We start from the raw sequence: 16,331 nt of genomic DNA on the forward strand, positions 1-16,331 counted from the left end.
CAATTACGATAAGAAACCCTAACATTGGGCCTGCAAAATCTATATGAATGCGAGACCACGGCCAACTCCAGGGTGGTGTACTCCGTTGTGATTGACACATTGAGCATTGTTCAACTCTGTCTTGGTGTGAGGACAAGGCCTCACAGGACATTGCTAATCATGTGGTAAACCACAAGTACTATAGTGAACATTCTAGAACAGCATGTGTTTTGTTAGTAGAACATTCTAGAACATTTTAGATCATGTGTTTTGTGAGTAGAACATTCTAGAAACAGGTCTTAGTATTTAAGTGTTTGAGTTTTGTATTTGTTGAGTGCCTTCGAACTGACTGTGAAAACTGTTATCTCAAGTACTCTAAATCCCCGATCCCTCACACTTGGATATCCCGATCCAAACCGGTACATGTTCAGCATGTACTACCATTCAAGCGTTACGAACACTGTTTTCGCAATTTGGTATTCCCGAGTCTATTGTTTCGGACAATGGTCCCCAATTTGTGGCGCACGAATTTGAATTTTGTAAGAGGAACGGGATTAAACACATTAGAGTGACACCTTATCATCCCTCCTCCAATGGTCTGGCTGTTCGAATTTTCAAAGAGGGCATTGCAAAACAATCACAAGGCACGTTGAGTGATCGATTAGGCTGAATGTTGTTCGAATATCGCAGAACTCCCCAGACAACAACCGGTGTGTCACCAGCTGAGTTAATGTTCGGACGACCACTGCGATCGAGACTTTCCTTGTTGCATCATTGTTTAGAGGCGAAGGTACTCGATAAACAAATGAAGCAGAAACAGAATCACGATGTAACGGCAAACTGTTTGCAGAGGCGACGAAAGGTTTGGATAGCCGGTTTAATTTTGGAAAAGACTGGACCAGTGTCGTTCAGAGTCGAAAGCCTGGTAGATAGTGGGTTGTTGAGGTGCCATGTCGATCAACGTTTTCCCGAGAATGATGTAGAATCTGAAGCTGTAATTCCTCAGCCTATTGACAACTCAACCGACGATCAAAATCAGCAAGATCAACCACCTGTGGCTGATGTTAGTGTGAGGCGTTCAACTCGCATTAGACACCCAGATACTCTTAAGTAAAATTTTAAGGAAGGAGGAGTGTAGTGACTGTACTGTTCTAGTTAGTTAATTAGTTTTGTGGTTTATTGTATTTCCTGTTTGTACTTGTTTCCTGTCTACTTGTTTCCTGTCTTTGTATGTTCTCTGTGTTAGTATATATTCTTTTGTACTAGTTCAATTCTGTGCTGTATGATTCTTTATGACTTATTGTTACATTGATATACCCGTTATTACACCAAGGCTCACATAAACTGCACAACAGAGTACACACACACGCACGCACGCACACACACACACGCACACAAGCCCCGACGAAACATTTTGACAGACACTGCACAACAGAGTACACACACACACACACAAGCCCCCCCTGCCTAAAGACAACAACATAGGACCAAAATACAAACTGACAAACATTTAATAGCCCCATTGCAACAAAAGTACAGTACAGTACAGGCAATCAACCTAAACCCCGCCTGAGGCTATCCAGCAAAGCTAGCTAGCTGGAGACAGATGTCAGCTGGAGACAGATGTCACCTGCCAACTACTAACCGCGATTCTTCTACGCATGCGTAGATATAAATGTTTCCGGATTTACCGTGCAGATGCGTCACAGTGTCCACACAGCACCATTTATTCTATTCAGGCTATACCAACGGGTACCGTTTTTCTATACCAACGGATACCGTTTTATTGAATAACCGTTCAGCTCCGTTCTAATGACCGTTCTCAACACATCAACGGATTTCCAGTTTTACCGTCTTGCTGGATAGTTTTCCGTGTAATACTGCAAAATTTCCCATTGTGCATGTATGGGCATGCGTTAGACCTCGTGGTCTTTCACAGGTGAAGATTCCGAAAACCAGTACTAACCTGGCTGACGAACATGTCTAACTCTCAGTCTAGGTGTGGTACATCTTTTCGTGTTATAACTATAGTACAGAATTCTACTTGTCATCAGCCTCCTGGTGCTCAAAAGGTATTTAATAAGTTAGTGTATACTCACAGTATAAAGTATAGAATGATATATAATATGTTGTTCTCCCTGTTTTACAGATAACAGCACCTGTTTATCAGTACAAGGTTAAAGTCTTGACTTCTCAAGAAAGCAATAACAAGACAACTACATGATTTCAAAGGAAAATTTGGAAGTGTTTCTCAATTAAAAACACAAATTGATACTAAACTCGGAGATGAGTTACCCAACAGTTCGAAGGTGTGGCTTGTTTCAGCCAAAGATCTCAAGGTTATGTACGAAAAAGTTAACAGTTCTTGTGAGATATTTTTGTGGGTGCAAACATGTGAAGACAGTGATATAAATCCAGAACCTAGTAGAAAGAAAGGGGATAAACTTGAGGACAAGCTACGAATCGTCCTACAATACACCACAATTAAAATTGTGGGCGCGAATGATTCAGTGTGGTACCCATGATGACTACAAAGACCCTCCACATGTGCCAATGATTACGCTTGAAAAAGGACTCTCTTGCTGAAACCTTTGCTGGAGCTGCTGAAGCAATTGCTAAAGCGTAAGCAATTGCCAAAGCGTCCTCAAAATTGTCCGGCCGCTTCGAGTTCAAGACCTGATTTGGGAAGAATTGTAGGAGTTTCACCTGGAAAATGCAGATCAAAGAATTTACAACAAGCTTTTCGAGGACAACATTATCTCGGCCTCTCAACTTAACAAAAAGCTATTGTTTTTGATGCTCTACGTAACCTTATACTTAATTAATACTCCTAGTTCCCCAGTTCTCTGGTTCTCTGGCACTCTCTTAGCTTCTCTGGTTCTCTGGTACTCTAGTGTCACAAAAACTCTAGTTCCCCAGTTCTCTGGTTCTCTCCAGTGTCACAAGTTCCCCAGTTCTCTGGTTCCTCTGGTACTCTTAGCGTCTCAAGATGGTAAGCTCTCCTAGTTCCCCAGTTCTCTGGTTCTCTGGTACTCTAGTGTCACAAAGACGGTAAGCTCTACTAGATCTAGTTCCCCAGTTCTCGGGTTCTCTGGTACTCTAGTGTCACAAAGATGGTAAGCTCTCCTAGTTCCCCAGTTCTCTGGTACTCTTAGCGTCTCAAGATGGTAAGCTCTCCTAGTTCCCCAGTTCTCTGGTTCTCTGGTACTCTAGTGTCACAAGCTCTACTAGATCTACTTCCCCAGTTCTCTGGTTCTCTGGTACTCTAGTGTCACAAAGATGGTAAGCTCTCCTAGTTCCCCAGTTCTCTGGTTCTTCTCAAGATGGTAAGCTCTCTGGTTCTCTAGTGTCTCTTAAAAGATGGTAAGCTCTCCTAGTTCCACAGTTCTCTGGTACTCTAGTGTCTCTCCTAGTTCCCTATTTCTCTGGCTCTCCAGTGTCTCTCAAAAAGCTCTTCTAGATCCCCAGTTCTCTGGTTCTCTAGTGTCTCTCATAGTTACACAGTGTCTCCTCAACAATAATTATGGTAAGCTTTTCTATATATAGTAGATTACGTTCCCGAGTCTGATAGAGATAGCTTTAGATAGTTACTCTTCATATAATAATTATTGTGTTAATACTCCAAGTGCACAACATCAAAATGGTATTAGCTAACTATAGTACAAAAAGAACAAACAAATGAATCTAAATCAGACCTCTCAGTAACATTCGCACAAGTCATGTGTAACCGCATTCGGAACATTCAATCCAGTCGACTGCAGTGTTAGTACTGTCTTCTGTTTCTCGAAAACACATGCCGCAGACGTTCACTGATAATTGTGAGATTTGCACTCGTCCATTTTAATTGCTGTAGGTTTTGAGGTCGTTTTGAGGTCGTTTGATATGCGTTTCCTCTTTGTAGAATGGAACCTGGGTTGACATGGACTGTTTGTATTTGGTGCAATTCTTTTGCTGGTATTAGCTGTTGAACATTCATGCTGTTCATTACACCAACAGCGCTAGTGAGGTGTGATATTCCAGCTTGAAATGTTTCTTCATCACAGCCATCATCATCTAAAAACTGTTGAAGTTTATTTACAAGTCCTCTGTACTTAGTTTTGATGATCGTGTACACAGCATCTGCTCGTTGCAAAAAGCTTGTGAGTTCACCCACTTCAGTAATGAGATAGGTGGTAGTTGCTGTTGCACTTTTCATTTGGCAATGCACCGCATAGTCCACACAGGAACAAGTGTACGTGTGTACGCAGATTCCACACGAGGAACAGCGAAGCCTACAATTACATTCTTTGTCACTTAGCCGTAATGTGCACTTCGAGATTCCGAAGACACTTTCCACATTGCCTTCACTCTGCATTTTCACGGCAGACCGATGCGTCCGATTTAAATTTTGTATCCGATGCTCCCTTTTCGATCTTTGTCATCCTTTCAAACACTTTGTCACGGGCAATTCGTAGCAATACAGAGAGCAGTTGATCCAGTCTACGATTATGTTTACCTTGAAGGTATACTACCTTAAGTAAGCGATGAAAAACTTCAATTGACATGTTGGTGTTCGCCAGCAGTATGCTCACTGTTCAGATCGCGCTGAATAATACGTTTGAAAGTATTTGCCAAAAATCTCTGTATCTGAGTCAGAAAGCATCCAAGTAATAGCCTGTTGCATCGAAATTCTCTAACATTTAGTGATTGAAGTATAGTCCGCAGACAACAATACACATTTGCTTTCTTTTCACTGTTTGTTATGGCTGGAAGTTTTGCTCTCCATGCCTTATATCGACATGCCAGGCACATAGCAACTTCCTTGGCTGTGCTCCAAAAACTTGTTTCCATGACGAAAAATACTGTTCAGCATCGTCCGTCATGAAATATTTTGTTTGAATTGGTCCAGTTCTTGCGAGCAATGATCTTAGAAATGCTTTCAGTACAGTACCATCTTCTTTATTGCTCAACAGCCAACCCACAGGAATTCCTTCACCAAAATCGTCCAACACAAGTACCGTGACTAGTTTAAAGTCATAATGATTTGTTCCATGCGTTGCATCCAGCTTATCTCCAAAAGCTTTCATTGTTTGAATCCCCAAGAGGAAGTCATTCTTCGCTAAAGATGTGTTGGTAGCACATTCTTGGCCCTGGGGTTTGAAAATAGTGACAGGGTCATATTCATGTTCTTGCAATTTCACAACTCTGTTGGTCATCTTTGTGTTTTTGAACACCCTCAATATTAAATTGTCGCTTAATATTAAATTGTCGCTTAATATTGACAACGTCTTGCCTGTTGATGATATGGAGCCGCGTAACAGACCCTTTCACATGTCTCGAATATTGTCGAAAATCTTCTCGATAGCCACTCCCTCTTGTAGTTGCCGGGCTATAAGCATTCGTGAGTCATCAGGAATTGGAAGATGACCCAAAGTGATGGTATGGTTATGAGTAGTGCAAAATTTCACTGTTACGTCGCCAGACAATACATCTTGCACAACTTTCATGTTTGCTGTGCAACAAAAACCGATTTTGCTTGTACCTTGCTCTTCTTTTACCTTCGTCCCACCACGATTACAATAATAGTACCATCTACGACTGGATTGTGATGATTGCATCGAGCACTGTTGAGTCAAGCTCAGTACTCTTTTTCCAATCAAGAAACTGGTTTAGCGACGAAAATGTCTGAGTGGAAATGTTGCATTCGATGTTGTGACTCTCAGCTCTATGCTTAATCAACAGATCAAGATTACGAAATCTATAGAAAAAATTGAAGAGTAAAAATAATTATGACTGTCATTGTGGTTGATTGTACATCCTGATTAGACTAAAAGTAAATAATAATTATTATATAGTCTAAGATATAACCACCAAATACAATAGGGAAGTAGATCTAATATCAACCTCGACTATTATGGTTTAATAATTAATACTGCTTTGTTATGTAGATCTATAATTATTATAATTATTATTGTGACTAGATGTATAAGTTAACTATAAGTATATTAGAGAACATTGACTTTATAGATAGGTAGTATTTACCTTATTTAATCAGTGGTACTAATCATTGATTTACGTGAATATCTAATTCTGACTGAGTTTACAATACGTGAGCAAATAGGATTACTCCTTATTATTTATGATTAGTACAACTCACTAAATCAAGAGGAACGATCTTCCTACTATCCCTGAAGCAAGAAGCTGTTACAAAAGGCCAAGAAGAACTATACCCAAACAGAGAGCACCACCACGTGGTCCCCTGGTTAAATGCCCAATAGAAGGCTGTGAGTATGAGACCCCTGATGTGGAACCAATAATTGCAGCTGCACTCATCACAACCCACTCAACCAGCCACCGGGCACCTGATAGACCAACACAGGCAGCAAGAGTCGAACAGGTGAAAAGGCCATGTATTTCATCAGCTGGCACGACCGAGGACTGGCACTACTTCAAGTCGAGATGGAATGACTATGCACGAGCGACTAGGTTGGAAGGCACTGACAAGGTCATCCAACTACTGGAGTGTTGTGATGACCAGCTTCGCAAGGACCTCACCAGAAATGCAGGAGGCTCCCTCACCAGAATGACAGAAGATGAAGTATTTGCAGCCATGAAGAAGCTAGCAGTAAGAGAGGAGAACACTATGATAGCGAGGGTAACCCTCCATAACATGAGGCAAGATCGAGACGAACCCATACGGGCCTACGGGGCCAGATTGAGAGGACAAGCCAGTATTTGTAAGTTCACACACAAATGTACTGGATGTGACGCTGACGTAGAAGCTGTACTCAGAGACGTGCTCTGCAGAGGCCTAGAAGACACGGATATCCAAATGGACTTGTTGGGAGACAGCAACCAAGAGATGACGTCAGAGCAGATCCTCAAATTCATCGAGGCAAAGGAAGCAGGCAAACGATCGGCATCCCGCCTGCTACTACCACAAGCCACTGATGCAGTGGCGGGCAGTTCATACAGAAAGCAGAAAAGACCGCCAATCAAGGAACCACTGCCAAAACACCAGGATACCTGCACATACTGTGGGACCAAGGGGCACGGGAGAAACCCCCCAACAAGGATCAGGCAAACCGAATGCCCAGCCTATGGCACCAAGTGCAACCACTGTGACAAAGATCACCACTTCGAAAAGGTGTGTAGAGTCAAGAACGGCACAAAGACGACCGAACACGGAGATGCAATTTTCGATACACTATGTGGGCTGTCCTCAACGGACAACTCTAACTCTACGCCCCTGGACCACCACATCTTCAATCAGTTCACCAAGGGGTGGTTACGGAGACAATCCAAGCCACAACCATTTGTTAGGCTACAGATGAGCGTTGAAAGAGAGGACTACAACCACTTTGGGTTCACCCTCAAAAATCCAAGACAGCAATCGTTTGTCAGCGCCCTGGCCGACACGGGCTGCCAAAGCTGCTTGGCAGGACTCAAAATTGTGAAGAAACTGGGACTATCCACAAAGGATCTCATTCCCGTCGCTCTCAAGATGCATGCAGCAGACAACCATGATATACGCATCCTCGGTGCCACCATACTCAGACTATCAGGGACTATCAGGGACCAATGACAAAGGATCGACCAGGCAGATGGTGTATGTGACCAGCAACACAGACAAGCTATTCCTCAGCAGGGAAGCTTGCACAGACCTAGGGATAATCTCCAACAAATTCCCAGCCATTGACAGCGTCGGACACCCCAATGTGTGCCACTATCACGCCTCAACCACAAGACTGCCAAGACTGCCAATGCCCCAAACGGACCCAACCACCCCCTATCCCCACTGCCTTGCCACACCCTGCAACAGCAACCAATCGGGATAAACTCGAAAAATACCTCCTCGATCGCTACAAGTCCAGCACCTTTAATGTCTGCGAACATCAAACACTTCCCCTCATGGAAGGCCTGCCAATGAGGCTAATGATAGACCCACATGCCACCCCAACTGCCCATCATTCACCAATACCAGTACCCCTCCACTGGCAGGATGAAGTTAAAGCTGGCCTAGACAGAGACGTGAGATTGGGAGTCGTACCAATTGGAGACCCGATAACATGGTGCCATCGTATGGTCATCTGTGCCAAGAAAACTGGAAAACCTCGAAGGACCATTGACTTCCAAGCCCTCAACCTCCACGCCACCAGGGAAACACATCATACCCAGTCGCCATTCCATCAAGCACGGTCAGTTCCCCAAGGGAAGAAAAAAACCGTCTTTGACGCATGGAATGGCTACCACAGTGTACCTTTTCACCCTGAAGACAAACACTACACCACGTTTATCACCCCATGGGGTCGTTACAGGTACTGTACAGCACCACAAGGATACATCGCTTCCGGCGACGGTTACACCAGGAGATACGATGAAATCACCTCACTTGTCCCCAATAAAACGAAGTGTGTGGACGATACCCGGCAGACAATATCGAAGAAAGCTTTTTCCAAGCATGCAATTGGCTGGACGTCTGTGGCAAACATGGTATCCCAGACAAATTCCGATTCGCCCAAGACGAAGTAGAATTCGCAGGATTTGAGATAACGAATGACACGGTGAAGCCATGCAAAAAGTACGTCAGAGCCATCTCAGAGTTTCCCATCCCACAAAACCTAACGGACGTAAGATCTTGGTTCGGGTTAGTGATCGTACGCATTCAGCATGACTGTCTCCCCTTCAGAGACCTACTCAAAGCCAACAACAAATTCCAGTGGGACGATACACTCCAACAGGCGTGACAATCATCGTAGAGATCCACAACGGGGTGACCATATTTGACAAAACTAAACCAACATGTCTTGCTACCGATTGGTCAAAAAATGGCATTGGCTACTGGTTGTTCCAAAAACACTGTTCCTGCCCCTCAAACGACCTCTTCTGCTGCACAACCGGTTGGAAGATAACCCTAGTGGGCAGCAGATTCACGCACGCAGCCGAATCCAGATATGACCCAATTGAAGGTGAAGCACTGGCAGTCGCAGATGCCCTTGACAAATCACGACACTTCGTCCTGGGCTGCAACAACCTAACCATTGCCGTAGACCACAGACCACTATTGAAGATATTCGGAGACAGGTCCCTAGACCAAATCAGTAACACCAGATTGAGAAATCTCAAAGAAAAGACCCTGCGATATCGGTTCAAAATGGCTCACATCCCTGGCGTCAAAAACAGGGCCCCAGATACACTCTCAAGACACCCCACAGGAGACCAAAATCCACCCAAAATGGTCCTTCACGATGACATTCACGGCATACAAGATGGCACCACTGCCCCTACCCTGCACATCCCAACACAACTAATGGCTGGCATATGCACAGAGGACCAGCTGCACTCCAAAGAGGTGGAAAACGAACTTCAAGAATCCTTCATATCCTCCCTACACTTGACACACACAGTCAACTGGGAAAAAGTCCAAATCGCTACATCCTCCGACGAACACATGCTGCTCCTCCTCTCTATCATAGAAGATGGCATCCCTGAACAAAGACACCAACTACCAGCTGAAATCAGAGAATACCACCAATTCAGAAAACACCTCTACAGTACAGACGGTGTCGTCATCTACAAGGATAGAATTGTCATCCCACCTTCACTCAGACCAGTGTGTCTGTCTGCCTTACATGCAGCCCATCAGGGGACATCAGCCATGACATCGAAGGCAGAAGCCTCAATCTTCTGGCCTGGAATCACAAGCGACATTCAAGCCACCAGGCAATAGGATGGCCCCATCACAAGCGGCATTACGACCAACGTCACCAATGCTTTCAGTCTACCCCTTCCAATGCATATGTGCAGACTACTTCCATTACCAAGGCTGCAATTACATTGTAATTATCGATCAATACTCCAACTGGCCCATTGTGGAAAGGGCCAAGGATGGAGCCACAGGACTCATCAACGTCCTACGACACACGTTCGCCACATATGGCATACCAGACGAACTCTCTTCTGATGGCGGACCGGAATTCATTGCCCACACCACCAGGCAATTCCTGCACACCTGGGGAGTCCACCACCGCCTGAGCTCCGTCGCATACCCACACAGTAACTGTAGAGCTGAAGTAGGAGTCAAAACCATCAAGAGGCTAATCACTGGTAATGTTGGAAAAGATGGTGCGATCACTATTGATGCATTCCAGCAGGCCATACTTCAATACAGGAACACACCCGACCCCGCCACAAAGCTCTCCCCAGCCATGTGCATCTTTGGAAGGCCAACGAAGGATCTCATCCCAATCTTACCCGGAAAATATCGCCCACAATCCACTTGGAGGGATACTCTCAATCTTAGGGAAGAGGCCCTTAGAAAGCGGCATCTGATACAACAGGAAAAATGGAGCGAGCATACCAAACCCCTGACCCCATTACGTGTAGGAGACACCGTCAGGATCCAAAACCAAACAGGCCACCATCCAACCAAATGGGATCGTACTGGCATTGTCATAGAAGTGCGCCAATTCCACCAATACCTAATTCGCATTGATGGATCAGGCTAGTTGGGCGGAGCCCGACCGTCCCTGACGGGAGGTCGGGTTGCAAGCCTATCTGGAATTTGTTCTGCGCATTATGTAGTACTGCTATGAATATTATTATTCTCAAGTGGGTGTTAACCGACTTGATGACGTGTAAACCACAGGATGGCACAGCAATACTGCATGCGGTTTTGCAACTAGATACAAGCGGAAGTGTAACCAAGCCACGTGAAAAATGCTGCAATCTGATAGGGCGCCACTATAGTGGCGCTAGAACAAATCCCAGATAGGCTTGCAACCCGACCTCCCGTCAGGGACGGTCGGGCTCCGCCCAACTAGGATCAGGCCTCAGGAACAGAAAGTTCGTGCGGAAAATAACACCGGTTCATCAGCCAGCAATTCAACGCTCCATCCTAGATGACCTCGCCCATGTACCTTTCAGCACTACCACACCACCCACTCAACCCCCTTCTCCATCATCAGACAAGACTCCGCCTGGGACAGCAGAGGACCGTGTCACACCAGCGGATCCCAACCCACCTGCAGATCCCACTCCACCACCTGCAGCTGAACCCCCTCCACCACTCAGCCCCATTCCACTCCCCGCCCCTTTAAGACGATCCACGAGAGTGATGAAACCTCGTACATGGAAAGCCTTTAAGTCCCCCTGGTTAAAGTCTTGGGAGGAGATAGAGAACATTGACTTTATAGATAGGTAGTATTTACCTTATTTAATCAGTGGTACTAATCATTGATTTACGTGAATATCTAATTCTGACTGAGTTTACAATACGTGAGCAAATAGGATTACTCCTTATTATTTATATATGACGTATAAATCTATAATAATTGTTATGGTTAGGGTTAGGGTTAGGGTTTACAGTGTAAAAGTTTATTGCAGCACTAGTCTGCACCGTACCCGCACCCAGACCCATGAATGTGTTACATTGTACCATACCAAGAGTAGCTTGATTGTGCTTACTCTGTCATACATAATTATACAGATTCTGTGGTTAGGAGAAAATAATGTTGATAGCGTACAGAAATGTCATGCTACATAACTTAACATGATAACCGTTTCTTTCCCATGACTCTACAGTTGCTATAGATCGGTATCATGCATGCACATACAATCTTGTGATTAACCGTAACCAATTAATATACAGACGTGCTCAGCGAGTATGGCAGTCTAAATGGCAGTCAATCTGGAAGTCGCTACAGGACTGTGATTGTGAGAAGTACAATCATAATAATCAAGGATGTCCAGTGAGAAATACTCTCTCTTAGATGGTGTCATGTAAAATACAGAGGAGAGCAACTTTGCAGTGTAAAGATTAAACTGCAAGATTGTGGTGGTCACTGATGTCCTTGGAGGGGATGAACAGTAAGTATTGTATTACACGATTTTATTGATAAATGGTTTGTGGTACTACAATTGTGGCTGTTGGCACACTGAGATGGTATATGACATCATGTATTGCTATTATTATGGTTTTTAACACTGGTTTTGTGGTTCATGCGCAATGCTTTTTCACGATGAAAGATGTAAAGAGTACTACAGCATTCGTCCAGGCTCTCAATGAATCCATGGAGTCTGGTTCTCTCATGTGCCAACTGTATAGTGCTGAGCTTAGCAAGCTGTTGATGAACATGACAAACAGCTTTTGCAGAGAACAGCTACGCCAAGAGATTCCAAAAGTACAGTACATCAAGAAAGCAGCTTTTTGTCTGAGAAAACAGCCTGATTCTGATATATGGGTCTTGAACGACAAGATTCAGCTGACCGGATCTGGGATTAAGGTGGCTCAAGAAGAATCTCAATTCATTTGGCTGGAATCGGAAACAGGAAACTGCCTCCAGCAAGTGATGCCGCCCTTGTTCCAGAGAAGATGACCGCCCAAAACGCACTAGACAACACTCTTGTGTGCCTCAAGCAGGCTGTTAACAACAACTATGTGCCTGCATTCATGTTGATTGCTAGTGCAGGATTGGCCATGCACTATGAGACATCACTGTATGGAATGTGTCCCGCTGTGGGACCAAAGAATACTGGCAAAAGTACAGCTGCTAAATCTGCTCTCGCCCTGTTAGGCACTCCACAGTTTTTTGTGAGGGATTTTACGGCCACACAGACGTCAGCACTCAACAGCAGAAAAACATTTCCCTCAATTACATTGGAAAGGTGAAATCCATGATTGACAACTCATTCAATGCTGGTGCAAGATGCACTCACTACCGTTGCAAGGTCTGTGGGAATAGTCACCATCAACACGGATAGACTGCGAGCTCACTGCAGTAATTTCAAGTGAGTTTATACTTGTATTGTAATAGAGTATGAAACTTACTGTACAGGGGCAGATCCAGGAAAAATGAAACGGGGGGGCTAGTAGAAAGGGGCGAAGCCCCGTACGAAATTTTTTGCTTTTTACAATTTGCTCACAATTTGACCTTTGAACTTTCATATGAATACTGAATACGAAAAAGTTAATACAAAAAACTCAACAAAGGATTGTATACTGTAGATGATACATGTACATTCATGTACTCTTGGTACATTAAAATTAATGACAATGACTACCGAGAGTGAGAGGAGGTAAGGCTGCTTCCTTGCAACTAGCTGAAACAGTCTGAGATCTGCTCCATCCATGTTGCAGCTCAGCAGCATGCACAATAGCCTCCTTCACAAGGCCTAGGAAGAGAGGCCTGGGATAGACAAGGAGCTGACTCAGCAACAGCAATAGTTGACCTATGCACTTTAAATTAGTATGTAAGCAGGGTTTCATACAGGATTTTTTGCTAGGGGGGGGAAACCTGCCGACCTTTGGTCGGCAGTTTTCGGTCGGCACAACGTAGGGGGATCCGGGGGCATCCTCCCCTGGGAAAATTTGAAAAAACGGTGCTCTGTGGTGCATTCTGGTAGATTTTAGTGGGCATTTGCTGGTGTTTACTACTCAGAGTCTCTCACCTGTAAAAACCACTTTACACCTACACAGACACCTAATTTACATGTACACTTAGACCTTGAACTCACCATGTGCTAGCTGACTGAACAGAACCAGATGGATATTAGAGGCTTTTTCTCAAGGAAAAGACATGGTGAAAGTAGTTCTGACTATCCAGCTACTACTGATTCAGAAGATCAAACTGCAAGTGAGCCTGAAGTCACTCCCAGCAGAAAAAAGGCCTGTCTTTCTCAAGCTGAAAAGAAGAAGGCATATAAGGCTAGTCTATCGTATAGAAAGGATTAGGAAAAGGAGTTCCTGTGGGTAACATGTGAAAACCCAGAAAATGGAATGTTTTGTGTGGTTTGTAAAGAGTGGGGCAAACCTCCTGTTTCAGCTAGAGGGGCATGGACAACAAGGGGGATAACTGATTGGAACCATGCTAAGGATCAGTTAAAGAAGCATGCAGGATCCCAGTGGCACAAAGATGCTTTGTTTACCAGTACGCTTGCAAGACAAGCTGAGGGGAACAGTAGAAAGAAGAATAGAGCAGTGCTTTTGAAGCTGCTTCGATCTGTGTACTTTCTAGCTAAAAATCGCATCCCTCACACCACTGTGTTTCCTAATTTGATCGATTTGCAAGTCAAAAACGGCGACGATTTGCTTGAATGGCACTTGAAGGAAAATGCCAAAAATGCTCAGTACACATCAAAGTTTGGTGTTGGCATACTTCTTGATGCCATTGACACGTGGCTTGAAAAGAAGCTACTTTTGTGCCTCAAGGACAGTCTCGATCCTAGCAGATGAATGCCAGGACACTGCATCTCAGGAAGAGCTTTCCATTTGCTTTCGAATGATAGTGAAGGGGCGCCCTGAAGAGCATTTTCTGACAGTTGTACACGTTAGGGCTACAGATGCCCAGGCAATTACAGATGCTCTTACCATGTACATGCAAGACAAGGCACTTGACTATCGAAAACTAGTTGGTCAAGGGTACGATGGAGCAGCTACTTTTTCTGGGGTGAACTCAGGAGTGCAAAGGAGAATGAGAGTTCATACTCCTCACGCTCTTTTCATACATTGTTCCTGCATACTCCTCACGCTCTTTTCATACATTGTTCCTGCCATAGACTACAACTAGCCTCTATTCAAGTTAAGCGAATGTTTGGCACAATGACAAGTTTGTGGAAACTATTTCACTACTCCCCAAAAAAAGCTGAAAGACTGAAGCATGTTCAGTCTGTGCTGAGCTTACCTGAACTCAAAATCGTCAAGCCAAGCGATACACGTTGGCTCTCTCACAAAAGGTGTATTCGAGCCATCGTTAAAGAATTGTCAGCACTGATAGTCACTCTGAATTATATCTATGATGAATGTGGAGATGCTGAAGCATACGGCCTGTGTTTGGCACTGAGCTTTCTAAGGAAATTCAAGCACTGCGCACAAGAACAGAGGAAGTCCCTACCTTGCTTGAAATCTGAAATGGAATCCCAAAGTGGCTACAAAGATTTATTCCCAGAGACTTTAACTTTAAAGACTTTAAAAATTGACATCTTGCTTTCTCTCCCAGTTGGCACAGCTTCTGTTGAGCGCTCTTTTAGTCAAATGAAACTGATTAAGACCAGACTTAGAAGCAGATTGAATGACTCTAATTTGGCTCGGCTCATGAGAATTGCTATTGAGGGACCACAACTAGAAGATGTTAATTTTTGTGAAATTCTGGACATTTTTAAAGAAAAGAATCATAGAATTCAATTTTAGTTTATTGTGTAAACTAATGATTTTATTACATCATAAGTTGGGGAATTGTCAGGGGGGGAAATCCCGGGGTTCTGTATGAAACCCTGGTAAGTCTAGCTAGCTATTAGCCTAGATCCTTTATACTCTTAGTATAGTAGACCTGGCTGTTGTCTAGCATCAGTGAGTCTACATGCAGATGCATAAGTAACAAGGTTGGCGGCAAAATTGTTGTAACCTCAGACTAGCAATACATAGGTAGTTTTTTCAAAAGGGGGGGGCTTCAGCCCCTCAAAACCACCCCCTGGATCCGCCCCTGCTGTACGCTTACATACTATGCAGGGAGAGCAGCTTCATCCCCTTTGAACCAGCTACCATAGCTTCAGAAGCACTCAAGGGGTCTGATGATGCTGTGTCTCTGTTCATTTCCTTGGGAAAGAAATTTGAAACTATACGACTGTATCCAGAGGTAGAAGCAGAAACAGAATTGGCGGATCAAGTATTAACCGAGACGGGGGTGTGGACAAGAAACTGTCAGATGTGTTTGCTGAGGAGCGAATACGCAAGACGTACACCATTCTGCTCTCCTTTACACTCATGGTACGTTACTGTGCATGCATGCACATAACAGGCACACAATCGATGGTTATGTCTCTGATTTGCAAAGTTACACATTGACATTTCAGCTTGCAGATATGACTAAAAAGGGGCCTAGCATGCTGAGATTTGGGAGTATTTCTCCAAAAAAGTAGTCCCCGTGATAAGAAAATTGCAATTGGAGAATGTTTCCGCAGGACGGTGAGATAGTGGAACCTCTTCAAAGTCTCAACTCCATCCTTGAGAGACCAAATCGAGATGGCGTCACTCTCTCTGAAAAAGGTATGTAAATTTCACTTGGTTTGAAGTATATATTTTTATTTACAGATACTACAGCTCATAAATCCGTTTGTGTCAAACTGCAATAAAACAGAGATGTTTGTTGCGATCAATGTCAACGGTTTGCAACGCCAATCAATCTTATGCAACCGTTCAAGCATGGAATTGATTTTGGAGCAGAATAAGTGTGGCGCTACTCGCTATTTTCTCAAGGAGGATGCCCCCCTCTGACCTCTGGAAAAGCAATACCAAAGAAGTTTATGAAAAGTACCTTGAGCCATGGCCTCTCGATCTCTGTCTGCTAGCGACAGGCCAGGGAAGCAATGGAAGTCCT

General features: G+C 44.1%; 2 protein-coding genes across 2 annotated transcripts; both read left to right on the plus strand.

Annotated features, from left to right (window-relative positions):
* The first annotated feature begins 5,833 nt into the window (after window positions 1-5,833).
* On the plus strand, window positions 5,834-7,675 carry LOC135348996 (uncharacterized). Its single transcript, XM_064547443.1, has one exon. It carries the CDS (start codon window positions 6,542-6,544, stop codon window positions 7,541-7,543), a length of 1,002 nt encoding a protein of 333 aa, XP_064403513.1. The 5' UTR covers window positions 5,834-6,541; the 3' UTR covers window positions 7,544-7,675.
* An 827-nt stretch (window positions 7,676-8,502) lies between these two features.
* On the plus strand, window positions 8,503-15,853 carry LOC135348991 (coiled-coil and C2 domain-containing protein 1-like). The gene is made up of 4 exons (XM_064547426.1): window positions 8,503-10,461; window positions 10,788-15,336; window positions 15,464-15,721; window positions 15,808-15,853. The coding sequence occupies exons 1-2, from the start codon at window positions 9,690-9,692 to the stop codon at window positions 11,159-11,161; spliced, it is 1,146 nt and encodes a 381-aa protein (XP_064403496.1). The 5' UTR covers window positions 8,503-9,689; the 3' UTR covers window positions 11,162-15,336; window positions 15,464-15,721; window positions 15,808-15,853.
* Window positions 15,854-16,331: the final 478 nt, after the last annotated feature.

This window comes from Halichondria panicea, chromosome 15 (genome assembly GCF_963675165.1).
Source record: "Halichondria panicea chromosome 15, odHalPani1.1, whole genome shotgun sequence".
Lineage (NCBI taxonomy): Eukaryota > Metazoa > Porifera > Demospongiae > Suberitida > Halichondriidae > Halichondria > Halichondria panicea.

Coding starts and splice junctions, on each gene's coding strand:
- LOC135348996 (XM_064547443.1), top strand. CDS start 6,542: ATGACAGAAGATGAAGTATTTGCAGCCATGAAGAAGCTAGCAGTAAGA.
- LOC135348991 (XM_064547426.1), top strand. CDS start 9,690: ATGGCCCCATCACAAGCGGCATTACGACCAACGTCACCAATGCTTTCA. Junction 10,462..10,787: donor AATTCGCATTGATGGATCAG/GCTAGTTGGGCG, acceptor AACTAGGATCAG/GCCTCAGGAACAGAAAGTTC.